At 43.1% G+C, this 16743-nt stretch overlaps 1 protein-coding gene across 6 annotated transcripts in view; it reads right to left on the bottom strand.

Moving 5' to 3' along the window:
• Nucleotides 1–16366, bottom strand: part of UBR5 (ubiquitin protein ligase E3 component n-recognin 5) — a 136424-nt gene extending 120058 nt beyond the window's left edge. For 4 of the 6 annotated variants that reach the window (XM_045078001.1, XM_045078000.1, XM_045077998.1 and 1 more), the window contains exon 1: nucleotides 15832–16365. In XM_045078001.1, the coding sequence (XP_044933936.1) occupies nucleotides 15832–15893 (62 nt within the window). In that variant the 5' untranslated portion in view covers nucleotides 15894–16365. Of the gene's footprint in view, nucleotides 1–15831 lie in introns of all 6 variants that reach the window. The other 2 variants (XM_045078002.1, XM_045077999.1) reach the window with 1 other exon arrangement.
• Nucleotides 16367–16743: the final 377 nt, after the last annotated feature.

Raw genomic sequence — 16743 nt, forward strand, 5'->3', positions numbered from 1 at the left:
AATTCTGATTTGAAAAACCCAACTATTATATACAGCTATTTTAAAGACAAGTTGGGAAAATTGAATATACACCAGCTATTGGACAGTATTAGGGATTTTCTTTTCCTTTTTTTAGATTTTATTTATTCATTTGAGAGCGAGCAAGCAAGAGCATCAGTGGAGGGGAGAAGCAGGAGGAAAGGGAGAAGCAGACTCCCCGCTGAGCAGGGAGCCTGATGTGGGACTTGATGCCAGGACCCTGGGACCATGACCTGAGCCAAAGGCAGACACTTAACCAACTGAGCCACCAAGGTGCCCAAGGAATTCTTTTCGAAGGTGTGATAATGGTAAGATGGTTGTACAGAGGAAACTGCAGATTTTTAGGAAATGCAAGGACATGTATTTAAAAGATAAAGCATCATGTGCAACTTCCAAATAGTCCTAAGTTTTTATATGTATCTTTTATACACACACACACACACACACACACACAATGCAAATTTGGCAAAATGTAACAATTACTGAATCTAGATGTATAACCAGGTAATTTATTGTTTATTCTTTCAATTTTTTCTGTGTGTTTGAAAATGCTTATAACAAAATGTTGGGGTAGGGATTGACCTAACCAAAAATATATACACACACACACACACACACAGTCTCAAGGATCACCATTTAAGGAAGACCTCCTACATGAAATATGGGAGGGAGCAATGAAGTTACACTGTGGTATCTTTCAATATTATCAGAGTAATATATAAAAAAAAAAAATCCATACACTTAATTCATTCCTTATTCTAAAGATCAAAGTACAGTTGCAAGAATTAATTTTTATTAAAATACTATTTTTTGAAGTTCAAATTAATTTAATAAAAGTGTGTACTAACTACAATACCTCAGGTACTACAAATGCAAAGACCAGGCACAATAAGCCTGTCCTCAAACAGGCCACTCTCAGCATTCCCAGATGGCACTCGCAGTCTCAAAGTAAAGAAAAAGCAAGTTTTTAAAGAATGCTTCTGCACAGTGATGAAAATGTTTAATAAACCACTTAGGGATATTACAAAGAACAGTTAAATTCACTGGGCTTTCCCATCATTTCTAACTGAATACAATTTTTAATAAGAATACATTTCAAACAGATGTAACATGGAAATTAAACACCTCACATTTAAAAGAAGTGTTTCCTAATTACTAGCACACAAAAAGCATGTCACTACAGTGTAAGCTCCACAAAGGCAGGAATTTTTGCCTCCTTTGTTCACTGCTGCAGCCCAAGAGTGGCCCAAAACAAGCCCTCAATAAATATTTGTTGATTGACAATGAATGAATCAGTCAATCAAACAAACTTCAGGCCGCATTTTTTTTTAATGCTTATTTGTAGTGTTCATTTATATTTTAGTTATGACAAAAATTCTGTCAGTGTACTAGAAAAAATAGCCCTTAAATTTTACCCCAATGTTTGTTACAATCTGTCTTCTCTCCGGGTGAACTATGAATGTAAAATGGAAATTAGTTCTTGCCCAAAATCCAACAGGCTTTCATTACACACCATTCCTTTGGGGGCAGGCTGTGAACCAATTTCCATAAGCTCAAATCAAAAATTATGCCCAAATATCTAATCCTAATTTAGGACTTTGTTCAACATCAAAGCTCAAAATAAAATTTTTGAAATAATAAATGTATTTATAGAACCACCCCTCAGTCTTACACAAAGAATTATATTTCATAAAAAAGGTTTCTAGGGAAAAAAATTTTAATGATATTAAATGTTCTTTATTCAATGCTTTTCATGTTTCATGGGAATGCTGAGAGGTGCCCTCTTTGAAGACAGGCTTATTGTGTGTGGTCTCTGCATTCCCAGTACCTGAGGTATAGTAGTTAGTATATATGTGAACAGTACATGTGAAGGGCTAGCTAAACTAAAATACTTTGTTACGGATTTATTGTATCTATTATTTAAAAAAACACATCCATACTCAAACAGAAGCATATAAAATGGGAAAACACATTGAGACATCAAAAGTAATTTACCCATAACCCAGAGACAAGTGCATTTTCCTCAAGCACTTCTTATGAAACTTTTGTCCTTAACATGGTTAAGATCGTAGACTATTTTCTCTCTTAGACAAATACATTATTATTCATCTCAGTGACATTAGTGGCTCCTCTGTAGAATCTGTAGTGTCTTCCCAACAGCAGTGAAGCATCTGAACTGAACCATCCATCCATGCTGGTTCATCTTCATTAACAATAGCAAATTCCAACAACTAGGCTGGATGGAAGTAAAGGATGCCATTTGTAGCCATGAAATCAAGCAACTGTCCTAAACTGGGAGGGAATTCACACCCTTTACTGCACTGGTGCAGTTGCTAAGTCTAACCTAGTAAATTAATCAGTTATAGCCAAAATACATAACCTAGCACATCAACTTTATTTTTCATGATAATACCAAGCCCATTTTTGAAGACAGTTAACACTGTATTCCTTTCTACAAGACTATTCAACTGATCTGAAACCCTATGTGCTCACTGCTCTAAGCATTCTGGGCTTCTTAAATAGTTCCTCATCTGTACTGCCCCCTCCCACCTTCGCGTCTTCACACATGCAGTTCCTTCTGCCTATAAAAATCTCTTCCCGTCTTCAACGTCCTTCCCTGCACCTCACCTCTGGCATGGTCCTCTCAGCCTACCTTCTACTCAGAATCCCAATCCTCCTTTTGACCGTTCTGGGAAGCTTTCCTTCCTCACAAGACCAGGCTATGGGCCTCTGGTGAAGAATCCCAAACTTCTTTCACCTCCCCCTTACTGGCCTGTCTTCCCCAACTAAGCTCCACCACCACACACCCAAGACTAGAACTGATGTGTAGCAGAAGCCCCCTCCAAATTTGCTGTTTTAATGGCAGGTGTGTACACAAAGTGTGTGTATCATTATTTAATTGTATTTATATATAATAATAAATATGTAACAAAAAAACAAGTAACTTCCCATGCCCATTCCAAAAAGAAAAGGAAAAGAAAAAAAAGCCAAGTTAGTGCAGGAGTGCCTAGTTGGCTCAGTCAGTTAAGTGTCTGCCTTCGGCTCAGGTCATGATACACCAGGGTCCTGGGATCAAACCCCGTGACAGGCTCCCTGCTCAGCCAGGAGTCTGCTTATCCCTCCACAGCTCCCTCCTGCTTGTGTGCACACGCTTGCTCTCTCTCTCTCAAATAAATAAACTTTTTTTAAAAAACTGAGTTAGTGTAGAGTCTAGTCTTTGCCACTTTACTAATCTCTTGGGCCCTCTTGCCCTCAATTTCCTCAGCTGTAAAATATGAAAGCCCTAAAATCCTCCTTGGTGTAAAACTTTGAACATCTCAAAAATGACTCAGCAGTCAATGTCAAGTAGACATGCAGGCTACTCAAGTTAAAAACTAACGTCAGCTAGTACAAACTAAAATCCGGAATAATAACAGATATCCTAGAAAACTGAACAAAGTCCTGTTGAACAGCACCTGACACTACTGGGACCTACTAAATAGCCTTTCAAAAAGAACAGTGGTCTCAACTCATTGGAAATCAAAAGGAACAAACATTCCCAGTCCCAGGAGGTGTCACACTGTCAATGTGCTTTTGCTTTATCACACCTTACTTCAAATGAGCTTTTGCTACGGAAACTTCACCATTAAGTTTATAAATAAAATATAATTAAGAGATAATATAACTGCACTGAATTCATTCATGTCAAGTTAAATACATCATCTCTCAAAGTTTAAAATATTTTAAAAAGATGCAGAAGAGTTGGGATGGCTTTTAAGAGCTCCCCTCCACTTAACCCAACAAGGTGGTGAAGAATTTAGAATGTCCACTGCTTTTACACACCTATTAGAATGAGTACTAAAAGGAAGAAGAGCAGGTCTAACGCAGGAAATAAATGTTAAATCTTAGGGGGAAAGCTGAGAAACATACATCAACTACAGCTCATAAAACAATACGTACGGCCCTACAGTCACACAGATTCCAAGCTGAAATGAACTTTCACACATCAAACACATCTGCCCATCTTATAAATGAGTAAACCCAGACTCACTGCAGGGAAATGACTTGGCCAAGACTACACTAGTTAGCAAAAGAACCAAGCCTCCTGATAAGGAGTCCAGTGGCTTTTCAGTTCACAAGGCTCTTCAAAATCAGGACCCAGCCATGGTACATAAAATCTTAACAGATCCACAGTAACACGCTCAAATTCTGTAGGAATTTTAATACTTGATAATGAACATCAGTATCATAAAACAAACCCAAAGACAGATAAAAACTTAATAAAAAACTTAAAAAGGATTAAGCAGATACACCTAAATTCAGAAATGTATTTAAGTAATCTCTCTCTACACCCAACCTGGGGCTCGAACTCTTGACTCCGAGATCAAAAGCTGGGTGCTCAAGAGTTGGATGTTCTATGGACTGAGCCTGCCAGTCGCTGCCCCCCCCCAATATTTCTGATTATGTCATCTCACCTTGGGGTCTTAAATCTGATATGAAATTCTATATCCATTGTAACAGCTCTACCCCATAAATGTCTATAAACATAAATAATCTTGAAATATTTCTGGCAGAGTACTATATAAGATTAAGTATTTTATGTTATTTAAGGGGGAGGGAGGAGCAGCGGAAAAGAGAGAATCTCAAGGAGGCTCCACGCCCAGTGCAGAGCTAGATGCAGAGCAGAGCTCGATCTCACAATCCCCAGGTCCAGAGTAGGATGCGTAACCGACTGAGCCACCCAGGCGCCCCTCAAATTAGGATTTTAAATGAAAATAGTAACAGTGAAGGAATCAGAGGACACACAGTCTCACACTTTAGCGTCTCTCTCCTGGTAGTATGCAGGTCAGTCACCGTCACTCATGCCAGCCTGTGCAGCATGAGTGAGCAGAAAGGAGCACAGACTCTCCATATAAGCTCAAGTATCCCCTTCTCCCCTCCTTGCCAACTCCAACAATAAGGCAGTCTAAGCATTAGGACGAAGCAACCTGTTTTCACACCTTGCGGAGTCCTCTATTCTTGTCTCATCCCTGGGCAGTATCTTTTGCAAACAAAAAGCAAAGGAACAAACAAAACAAAACAAAAACCACTATCCATATGTAAACTGCTCTCACACAGCACAAGAGTTCTAGACTACTGTTAAAACTCTGATTATCCAAATCACCTCCTGGTTCTGAAGCCCTGATTGCAGACAGTACCTTCCATGCCCCTACAAGAAAAAAGTCATTAGGCCCAAGAGAACAGAGGGAAGAGGATGAACCAGTCTCCACACCCTACAACCCTGTCTTCAAAGCCCTTCGTATGCACCAGGTGTCATCATCAGGTCCATCTTCCCTGTCATTTATACTATCTAGTAGCACTTAGTACTTATACTTAACTCCCTATTACATGTTTGCCTTGCCTGTAAAATGAATGCCCTGTGAGGGCAGAGGCCATCATCTTTGTATCCCAATGTATATACTTTAGTTGGCAAAATAGTTACTGAATAGTTACTTTTACTGAGTAAAAGAGTATAAATTTGTTCTCCCACTTTCTTTGTTCATTTTCCATTCAAAGTGAAAGAAATCATAGACAACCGTAGACACAGTTCCTTCTCCCTCTGAACTATTCTACAATACGAAAACCGTTTCCCTAGCATATCCTAAGAACACAGAAACTGAGCAAAGAAAACCTACATGATCTGGCCCAATTCACTCACTTACAAGTAAGTTTATCACTGACTCATGGTCACATAGCCAATTAGTGTCAGGGGGAAAAAAAATCCCTGACCACTGACTTCCTCAAATTTATAATCCACTCACCAACACATCAAAGACCAAATGACTAAAAACTTAAACAGTATCTAGAATATATCTCAACAATTCAAACTTGTCTAAGAATACCAAGTTTTCTCTAAAATTGTGTCTTCTAATCTATGCTATCTTAGCAGAGAAATAACCAATTTTCAAAAATACATAAGGGGGAACATGCTCCTTTAAATCTCTAGCACTTTGCAAGGATGTCAAAAATACTTGATACAATCAAGAAGAGCCAGGTTCTGGGGACACTCGCCCTCTGCACTATTTTTACAACTACCTGAATCTGTAATTATTTCAAAGTAAACAGTTGGGGAAAAAAAAATCCCTGGCATACCCACCTGATGCCGCTCCCTGGGCCCAATACTCTTTCACATCCCTATTCTCCAAACTTGACCAATGAATGAGGCAGAAAACGTTCCAACTGCCTCTCAACCCGAAGTTCCAAAAAAGTTGGTGTAACAAGCGAATCAATTGGTGCAACAAGTGAAACCCACTCCTGGGTTAGCATAATGTTTGAGGGTGAAAAGCACACAAACATTTACTGAATAAGGAAAACTAATCTAACACAGTTCTCCAACTCTATGCTAGGAACACATGGCAAATATTTGCACAGGCTAAACTTGACTACCTCTTGCACCAGTCTTTCAAAGTCGGCTAGTGGTCGGAATGAGCTTCACTCCCCCACCTGGACCCGAACCCTGTGAGTACTGACATGCGTTGTTAAAAAGCTACCCTTTCTCGGTGTCTTAGAGTTCTAGGGAGGACCTCATATTTATGCAACTTTACTCAGACTTTTAAAGTTTCATTTGTAGAAAAAACAAAAATTAGCTTCAAGGAGCAGGAAAATACCCTATTCTCAAGCAACAGCAAGAGAACCCTTAGTCTAATGGGGAGAGGAAGGCCAGGGGTAGTGAGGCCTTAACAAGCATAGCTCTATCTGCTGTCGGTAATTATTTTAACTGTAATACAAAGAAATGTGAACAAGGGCCTTTTATACAGTAACCCTTAAGCTTTTGTGCTCCTGATGATGGTGGTCCATTTAGACACTATGAGTACTACTTTAAATCAATGAAACTCTTACTCAGAAAAGCCACAAAAAATGTTTTTACTACAATTTGGTGAGGTTCTGTTACTCTTATAAAACTTCAGTGTTGTCAGAGAAACTCCATTTCAAAGAAAAAAAAAATGGTTTAAACATACCACGCCCAAAAACCAATGCTATCACCCCTCAAGAATGTCCTAGAATGCACCAAAGAATCATCAAATCTCCATGAAAGCTGAAAAAGCTTTTTCCATTTCCAAAAGTCTTCCGAGGAATCAAGAGGCCATGGTCAGGAGAAAAGAGAAAAGACCAACTGCCCTTCCCCTCAAGAATTTTGTGAAAATAGAAACATTCCGGAATGACATGGGGTGGCTGCTAACCACCTATGACTCCTGTCTCTGGATCCAGGTGTTGTGCACCTTCTTCAGAAGCTTCCAGCTCTCCCAAGTGGCAGAAAGGTGAGCAGCTGCCGCCGGCAAAATCAGCCCACGGGTCATCTCTGACCTACAGACCACGGGCTGCCAAGCTGCCCGATGGAAGACACCCGGTCCTGGTTCTGCAGCCCTTCTGAAGTGACAGAAACCAGAGTGAATGAGGAGGAACCTGTGACAGTAATTTGGGTTTATCCCTTCCTTGGGACTCCAAGAGGCAAAGAAAAAGTAGTTCATATACCTCCCCCCTAGAAGAGCAGCCACAGAAAAGGAAAGAGCACACTGGCCACAGAAGCAAAGTACTCACTCTCCCTCAATTATTCTCCACCTGCGTACAATCATCAGAACACCTGACAAGAAGAAAACACCAGGGATTTCTGAGAGGAGAAGGAAGACCATGGCTAAACACCACTAGAGAGAAAAGGATGCCGAAAGAATTGAACGTTTAAACTAAACATGCACACAATTTAAGAAAAATCATTTTACTGGCGATTCTTTTAAAGCATCTATATGCAGATGATGACACAGAGCAATAAACGGACTAATTCAAATTACTTCTGGACAAGAAACAAAGTCATTCCTACAATATAAGAAAATAGATGTGGAACTGCAAAAACCTGATACCCCTTCCCTTTCATCATTTAGACATTAAAATAACCCTACATTGCTCTTTTTTTTTCAAAAATTGTATTCATTTGTCAGAGAGAGAGAGAAGAAAGAGAGTATGCACACGTGCAACAAGCAGGAGGGAGAGGCAGAGGGAGAAGTAGGATATGGGGCTCAATCCCCAGACTCTGGGATCTTGACCTGAGCCAAAGGCAGATGCTTAACCATCTGAACCACCCAGGTGTCCCTGTCTCTTCTTCACATTAACTCCCTAATCTCAAATCTGGCCTTTTCTTAAAGCTTAAGACATCCGCCACCTTCCACTTCTCAAATCACAGCAAGCAGACAGTCACAGAAAATCTCATATGAATTTCCCCCTAAGAGGGTAAGGAAGCCACTCACAGAAAGGCCATCTCTGGACCTTCAGATCAGCTATGAGGAAGACCTAGTATCGGAGTTCACAGAAATATCTGGAACACCTTGTCACCTAATTCTGAAATAGCAGATCCATGCTGGAGCAGAGCTAATTTCTTGAAATGGTAGGTTCACAACACTTTTTCTTCTGAATCACAAAAAAATGGAGTCTGAACTGATGAGAAAAGGAAATAAAAATCTATCCAGTCATTCAGTCCACACTGCTTCCTATACTGAACGCAGTCTAATCTGTCTACGCAATCTAGACTACCATCAATACTAATGGATTCTAAAATAACATTGCTTTATATATACAATTTTTTTTGATTAACACAAAAATTTGCTGTTAGGAAAATGTAGATATCTTAAAAGTAGCCTTTCGTATGAAAAATACTGTAATAATATATTAAAGTCAAGAAAAATTTCAAGGATATAAAATTATACCCAGGATTATCACAACTATTATAAAAACAAACAAAAACGATCCAGGGACAGAAAAATAGACTAGAAAACCACCAAAATGTTAACAGTGGTAGCACTACTAAACTTTTTAAATTGATCTTCTGTATTTTCTAGATCTTTTTTAAGAACGTTTCTTAAAACAAGCAATTTTTAAGAACAAGTAAGTAAAAACTAGGGAATATCCAGAAACTGAAAGCAACCCAAATTTAAATTAGCAAAAAAACAGATCTGAAATTGTGGCATATCCAGACAATGAAATACCATCACTAACACAAAAGGAAAAAAACTACTACATGCTACATAAGCTAAGTAGAAGACACCAGAAACATGATTCCATTTCTACGAAATTCTAAAGGTAAAATTACTGAGACAAAAAAACAGTGGTTTTCAGGGACGGGGACAAGAGAGGGACTGAGAGTGCAAAGGGGCACCAGTGAAGTTTTTGGGGTGATGGAAATGTTCTATGTTCTTGACTGGGGTGGATACACAGCTGTATACATTTGTCAAAATTCAAACTGTTCATTTTTGGTAAGTTATACTGTCAAATATACTTCAATAAAGCTGATTTACAAAATAAAGAAGTTGAAAACATTTTATTAAGGTACATGATACCATCAGAAACCAAATAACATTACTCCTGCTACAAAGAAAATTGTGCCTTATTTACACATGGAATAACATTAGATTTTAACTTTAATATCCTGACAAAAATGAGAATGTCACAAAACAGTTACCAATGAACTTACCGTATCTCTCATTTTCAAGAGATTTATGACCACAACACTGATTCTATCAAGAAAGTAATACGAAATATGATCTCATTAGAGAATAATGTCTCATAGCCAAGTTCAATTTACTAATAGTCTCACTTCTGTACACTAAATTAGAAGAATCGTGCAAACTTTTCACAGGACTTACTATTCCTCAACATGCCCTACAGAAAACCCTGCAGTTTCAAGAATCCCTTCTTACTCTCATTACAAGGGACTGCTAACACAACGCTCTCACGGGAGGTTAACAAGGGACAGCATCAAGATGCAAGGAGCCTTCAGATCCCAGTGTGATGCTATTCCTCCTTCTAAGGCTACAATCCAAACAAATTTTGTCTTACTCTTTAAAAAGTCAAATTCTGCAACATGTCACAACCCAATTAGTTCTATCACGTAAAACTGTTGATGAAAAATAAGCATTTATCTGACAACAGGAAAATCTAAACAGACTGAATTTGATATTAAGGAACCATTTTAGGTGGGTTGGGTTTTTTTTAAGTCTTCATCATTGAGATGCATACTGAAGATATATTGATTAAATTATCTGATAGGGAAAGTGTTGAAACCAGACTGGTCATCAATGTGATGACTGCTGCGATTAAGCGACGATTGTTGTACCTGTGTGTTCAGCACCCTACTGACTCCACATCTGTGTACGCTTGAAACGCTCCATAATTAAAAGTTTAAAAACAATTCTCAGAGTAAAACCTAAAAATCAACTATAATAATAAATCAACAATTCATCATCACCGTGAGCCAGGAGAGGCTGTTTTCATTGGCTCAGAATGCCAAGGTAGCAAAATGACAGAAAAAGAGACCACAAGCCGAGTTTGTTTTAATTAGAAGTGATACGATAAAAATGGAGGAAAGAAGACGTAAGTACATTCTCCCCCAACATAAAACGGCTTCCTTCAATACACCCCACAGGAGCTCCTGAAGTGCACTTATTTCCTAAAGATTTTATTTTTTTAAGTACTCTCTACACCCAACGTGAGGCTCAAACTTCTAACCCAGAGATCAACTGCCGCCCACTCCACCAACTGAGCCGGCCCTGCGCCCCTACCGCAGTGCAATCTGACGCTGCCTTCGGTGATGCCACTTGCCTTTACAGACCACTTCCTAATTGCTAGGGAAAAATCCTTCTCTGCCTTAAAATTCAGCCCCTTACTCCTAGTTGCACTTCCGTGTACTGTGTAATTTCTTTCACAAGTGTCTATTTACTCGTAAAGCTACAATGTAGTCCCCGATTTCTTGATTTGATCTGCCCCTGTGTGTTCTGATGTTCATTTTTCATTTGGCTATTTCATACCCTGTCTTTAAGCTTGCTTTCCTCAATCAGCTTCACTGAATCATTTCAGTTAAACTTGCCTGTACCTTCCCAGTCCAGTCCTGCAGCAGCACTGTGCCTGGGAAACCACCTCAGTAATCCGCCCGACTGCCCTCTGGTCTGCTGAGGTGATGCTCTATCCCACACAGACCAACACGTGTGCACTTGGTGTGGCATACTGAAATTTCAGGCAGCTTTCCACTATTAGAACATCTACCCACCACAACCTTTGTTCAGCTCCATGCAATCCCTGGCATGTTTTCAGGGGCCTACTGAGAGGGCAAGGATATCCCAGAGTCTTTAAAACCCAAAAGTTCCTCATAAAAATCAGAACCACTTCCAGAATGCCGTGGCCCGTGCAAAAACGCACTTTCTACAGCACTGTCGTCCAACAGAACCTTCAGTTACAACACTGTCCTCTGTGCTGCTCACTACCTCGGGCTACACTGGGCACTCACGATGTGGCTCGAGTTGCCAAGGAACTGACTTTTTAATTTTAAGTAGTCACAGTATGAGACTAACAACTTATACTGCTGGACTTTTTCTTCATAAAAGTCATTTCCATTTATTTTTACATCTGTTTATACCCAAGATTAGCTAGGACAGTTGGTCAACCCCAGCACAAGCAGAAATTTGGACAGGATAAGCCTTCCGTGTGGGAGCTATAGCATGCGCTGTAGGGCATTCCACAGCTTCCCAGGCCTTTACCCACTAGAGGCCAGCAGCAGGGCTCCAGCTGTGACAAGCAAAAAAAAGATCTCCAAACACTGCCAAATATACCCAGAGTGGGGGTGGGGGGGTACAACTGCACCCAGTTGAGAACCACTGATTTAAGGCGAAGTCTGGATTCTGCACTCAATGGTAAGGATTTTCTAGAGCAATCTCTTTGATTTCCTGCCTTCTGATTTTAAAAGCAGTTAAAAGTAACCACCTCTTCATATTTTCCACATTACCCGCATTACAATATTTGTGTTTCCTACCCACTATCTCAGTTGTTCCTTACCAACCTTGAGATGGGTACTACACCTGACTTAGAGATTGGGGGCCACGGGGGACAGGAGGAGAAACATGGAGTAAGTCTCGAAGTGGTTAAATGACTGGCCAACCAGCACATAGTTAATAAGCAGCAGGACTGAGACAAACCCAGATTTAGGAATTCTAAATTTCTAACTCCTCTATTATCTTACCTGGTAGCTCACAGTACATGAAGGGGAAGCTCCTTAGAGAAAAACCCTTTTGATATGACAATCTCAACCCAGACTGTTTGATTGCACAACACACAACAATGCCAAAAAGCAAAGCTCACAGGAAAATTCCACATAGACAAACAATGAGAACTGGTTCCTATTGTAACCAACCTGCATCGTGAGAAAGAATTCAGGATAAGGACAAGTCACGGCATACCCACATCACTTTAAAAATGCCTCTCCCTAGGCCAGTTCTAGGAAACGGTTAAGAGGGTCAGCCCCCTGACAAAAGGCCTAAGTGGAAGGAGGAGGTGAGGGGAAGGAGAAATCCAAACTCTAAGCCTAAGACAGGTGGCTGCTCTAAGGCTGAGCTGCCTCAAATGTGACCATATCTCTGAACAGTGGCCACATGCAACAGTGGAAAGAGACCTGGACTGGGGGCAGGGGAGGGGGTGGGGGGGATGTAGACCTCATCTGTCAGTAGCTCACTGTGTACCCCTGGATGAATGCCACAAAGCTCTGGGCCTGTTTTTTTTCAACTCATTACTGAAAAGACTGGTCTATGTGACTTCTTTGGCACTTTCCAGACCTTAGCAGGCACTTCCAGCCCTTCCCTCAGAGTCATTTTCTCTATGTTCTTTTGCTGTTTCTCTGAGACAATGAATGATTCAAGCAGGAACATAGTACTAACTCAAGAAATTCACTAGAAAGAAAATCAAAATGTCACTAAAGTATCTGAGTAGGATGGTTTCAATTCACCACAGTGAATATTTGCATAGGGCCAGCCACTGGGCACTAGGGACCTTGTAATCATCCTGGGAAGCCACAACCAACATCCTAGGCTCTGAACTACTCTCCTCTGCCCTAGCCACCCCCACCTACATTCACCAACTGCATTTATTATTTGGTCTCCCAATGTAATGATTAAAAATTTTAACCCAATACAGAAAGACTATTAACAGAATTAGCAAGTCTGAAAACACAAAGAAAAAAAAATCACATAAACTTTTGCTCTACTGAGTATATTTGAGGTATTAGAGACATCACATCATTACACTGAACAAAATATCTGACTTTTTACAGGATATGGCTATTTCAAAATGAAAACTTATTTGGAGAAGAAAATATCGATGTTTTGGGGCCCCCTCCATTTTCTTTGACTCACCAATTTATTTGCAGTACCATACTGCCCGGCCAATCTTACTGCTTTTCATGCAAGAATCAAGTCCACTTATTTAAACCCTTTTTTATCCCCCAAAAAATCATTTATCATTTCATTCCTGATGTAGACACGTATTTCATATAAAAGTCAAGCTATAGTGGCACACTCTTTCCGATTACCAAAACTTACTACATCTTGGTAAAAAGTTTTTGATCTGAAGATGAAAATGTTCTGGGCTTCTTGTTCTAGTTAAAAGGCTCTAGAAAGCCAGTCTGTTTTGTAAACAGATTTTTGCAGCAAAAGCTTGATCTGGTAACTCTGCAAGGAGGTCTGCAAAGAGGATCTTTCCCTCTGAAGAGCAGATACAGAACAGCTCCACCAGAAGTCAGTTACATCAGAACAGGGTGCATGGGTGTCTCAAATGCTGTCCTCACAGATCTCCACAGACCATTCTACCCGCTCAACTCTATGTCCCCAAAATCTTACCCTCAGTGCTTTCTATCTTCTCACATGTCTGCCACCCTGATGTGCACACTTCTGTTTCATAAAAATTCAAAGATGCTTTAAATAGTCCTCATATTGTCTACTCACACTACAGGAATCAAAACCAAAACTGATTACTTCTTTACATCAGGAATGACAAAAAAGGTAGCTTAAAAAAGGATCCATTACTTGTAAATTCCCCAGACTAGCTGAAGTAAAATGAATGTTCAAAAATGAATCAGAGTGCCCAAGACAACTGGCAAAATGGGTTTTGGCAGACAGAGTCAATTGAGTAAGCTGGTCAGAATTCTTGGTATATATAAAGTAGGACTAATACAGAAAACGTGGCCTACCTCTCTCCTGCCTGGTGCAGTTTTCTAAGTTACAAGACACGTTCCAGGACAAGCACTACTAACTCAGTTCTATGAGTGACAGCAGAGCTATCCTCAAGAAGAGCCTGGTTCTAAAACTTACAAAAATAACCTTATTTCAAAGTCTCAGAGAATTCCATCTCTAATGAAATAAAAAGCAGAGTAAAAATCACATAACAAAATGTTAAAATATATGACAAAACTTATTTCAGTACTTTCAGAAAGTATTGCAAAATGTTCAAACACTAACATGTTAAATACACTATAGCTACAGCAAAGATTGGACAAATCTGAACCCAGTGCCACAACATGAGCCGCCAGCTTTCGCCTCACCTGAGGCGGTTAGATACTCGGGAGACTCAGGCCAATATCTTAGCAGCAAGTTAGGCCTCTTCCTCCCTCCGGGAAGCGCATGACAAACGGCGTCATGCAACTTATGTCACCCGGTCACTTAGTAAAAATCATATCTAACTTCTAATCTTGGGTCCAGATGGCCATTCATACTCAAAAGAAATAGAAAGCAGCTATATCACTGGGGGAGAAGGAGGCTTAAAATGCCCCACTTTCTGGCCCCGTAAATATTCAGACCATCACTAGATCAGAGTCCTAAATTCTAAGACTTACTTTAATGGAGGCCTCCCTCAACCTTCTCCGAGTCCCTGTTTTGTAACAGTGAAGGAACTTTTCCTGCTTTATCTTAGTTCCCTGAGAGCATGCGGCCCTGCAATTCAATACCCTAAACTGGCAGGGAACGGTGGAGGAGGCAAAGGGAGGAATACACAGCCAAAATAGCCTTCTTATTAAAGACGACAAAAACAAAAACAAAAAACACAACACCATAATTCCTCCTCCGCCCACTGCAAACCCATCCCAGAAATTTACAGCTTGTTAAGAAAGCAGCATTGCGAACTGCAAACCTAAGAGTTTTCCTTTGACTCTACGCACGGTTTTCAGCTGTCAAATTACAACTCAGGAAAACACTATCATTAGAATAAAAAAGGAAACAAAAAAAGCTCGCACCATAGGGGCTGGGAGAGGGAGCACACCAGCCCCGTTTCGGAAGAAGGAGAGCAAAGGGAATCCAATCCACTTCCCCACCCCCGCCTGAATTCATCCCCTCCCCGGGCAGACAAACCTCACTGCAGGAGCTCAAATTTAATAATAATAACAATAATCATGGCGCTTCCTCCTCCCACCCCACGCGATCTGCCGGGAATCAGCCTCCCCATCCCCCGGGATCTCCAGGCTTGGCAGGTCCAGACCACCCCACCGGACACAGCTCCCGGGGGCCCGGGCGAGCCCGGTCTACCCCGGGGCCTCTCGCCCCGCTTCTCCTCTTCCCTCTCTTTTTACCTCCACCATCCCCCATCCGCATTGTCTGTCTCAATTCAACTTTGACTAATATGGATTCCTCGGGCCTGGGCCGGGCGGTAATTACAGCCCGCCCCCCCTCCGGAGCCGAAACCCCCCCCATCTCCACCGAGTTCAGCGCGGCTCCTCGGAGGGAGACTGGAGTGGGGGGGTGCAGGGGGAAGGAGGAGGTTGCAGCGCGCTTCCCCGTCTACATCGCGGGCACCGTCTACAACGCGCTCCCCCCGCGGCCCCGGACCCCCGGGACCAGAAGTTTGCCCCGGAAGGGGCCTAGCCGGGGGCAGTGAGGACCCCCCCCACCCGGCCGGCCGGCTCGTAAACACGGGCGCCCGCCCCGGCGCGGCCCCGTGGGGGAGGGGAGGGCGGGGAGGCGCCCTTCCCCCCGCCCGCCCGCCCGCCGGCCCTATTACCTGTCATTGAGCTGGTCCTCGGTGCCCGGCAGCGGGTGAACCACGAAATGGATGGACGTCATGGTGCTTCCTTCTCGTCCTCCTCCCGAGGACTGCCCCCTCCCGCTCTCGCCCACCCCCCCCCCCGAACACCCTTCCCCTCCCCAAAACCCACTGCCGCCGCCGCCGCCTCCCAGTCCCCAAATGGAGGGAAGCAAATGCGCAGGGGCCGCCGCCGCCTCCCTGCCGGGCGTGTGTCCGCGGCCCGGCGGTCCGGCGGGGCCGGCAGGGGCGGATCAACACGCCACCCGCTCCCCCCGCGACAGCGCGCAGGAGTGCGAGGCCGGCGGCCGGGACCCGGGGCGCGCCGCCGCCAGCGGCGGCCAGGCGTCGGGAGAGGGGGCGACTGGGGAGGGAGGAGAGGGGCGGGCTGCGGGGACGGTGTGGTCCCGGCGGCGGACGGGGTCCGGACTAGGGAGGTGGGGAGGGAGATTAGCCCGCACCGCGCGTCACTGGCGAGAAGCCGCCGCCGCCGCCAGCACCGCCGCCGCCATCTTCACTTCTGCCCCAGTTTCTCCGTCTCGCAGGCTCCGCTCCCGAGCGGCGGGGGAGGGGCGAACGGGAGGAGGAGAAGGAGGGAGGAGACCGGCGGGCGGGGGCACGGCTGCGGGGGGGCGGGGCTCCGGGAAACGGGCGGTAAGGCCCTTTCGATTGGGCGGCTCAACGTTGTCGGGCCACGGCGCTGTAAGGCGCGTGCGGATTGGTCCGTTCGGCCCCGAGCCCAGCCCCCCGGGAGGTGGGATAGCTCCCGAGTGAGTGTTCCGGAGAGCACGTGTTAGGGAAGGAGGAGGCGGAGGGGAGCTCACTGGGGCGGGGAAGAAGTCTGGGAGGGAGGCTAAGTGTGTGTCCCCGGAGAGGTGGAAGGAAGAGGGG

This window comes from Mustela putorius, unplaced genomic scaffold (assembly GCF_011764305.1).
Source record: "Mustela putorius furo isolate JIRA1106 unplaced genomic scaffold, ASM1176430v1.1 tig00000228_pilon_pilon_pilon, whole genome shotgun sequence".
Lineage (NCBI taxonomy): Eukaryota > Metazoa > Chordata > Mammalia > Carnivora > Mustelidae > Mustela > Mustela putorius.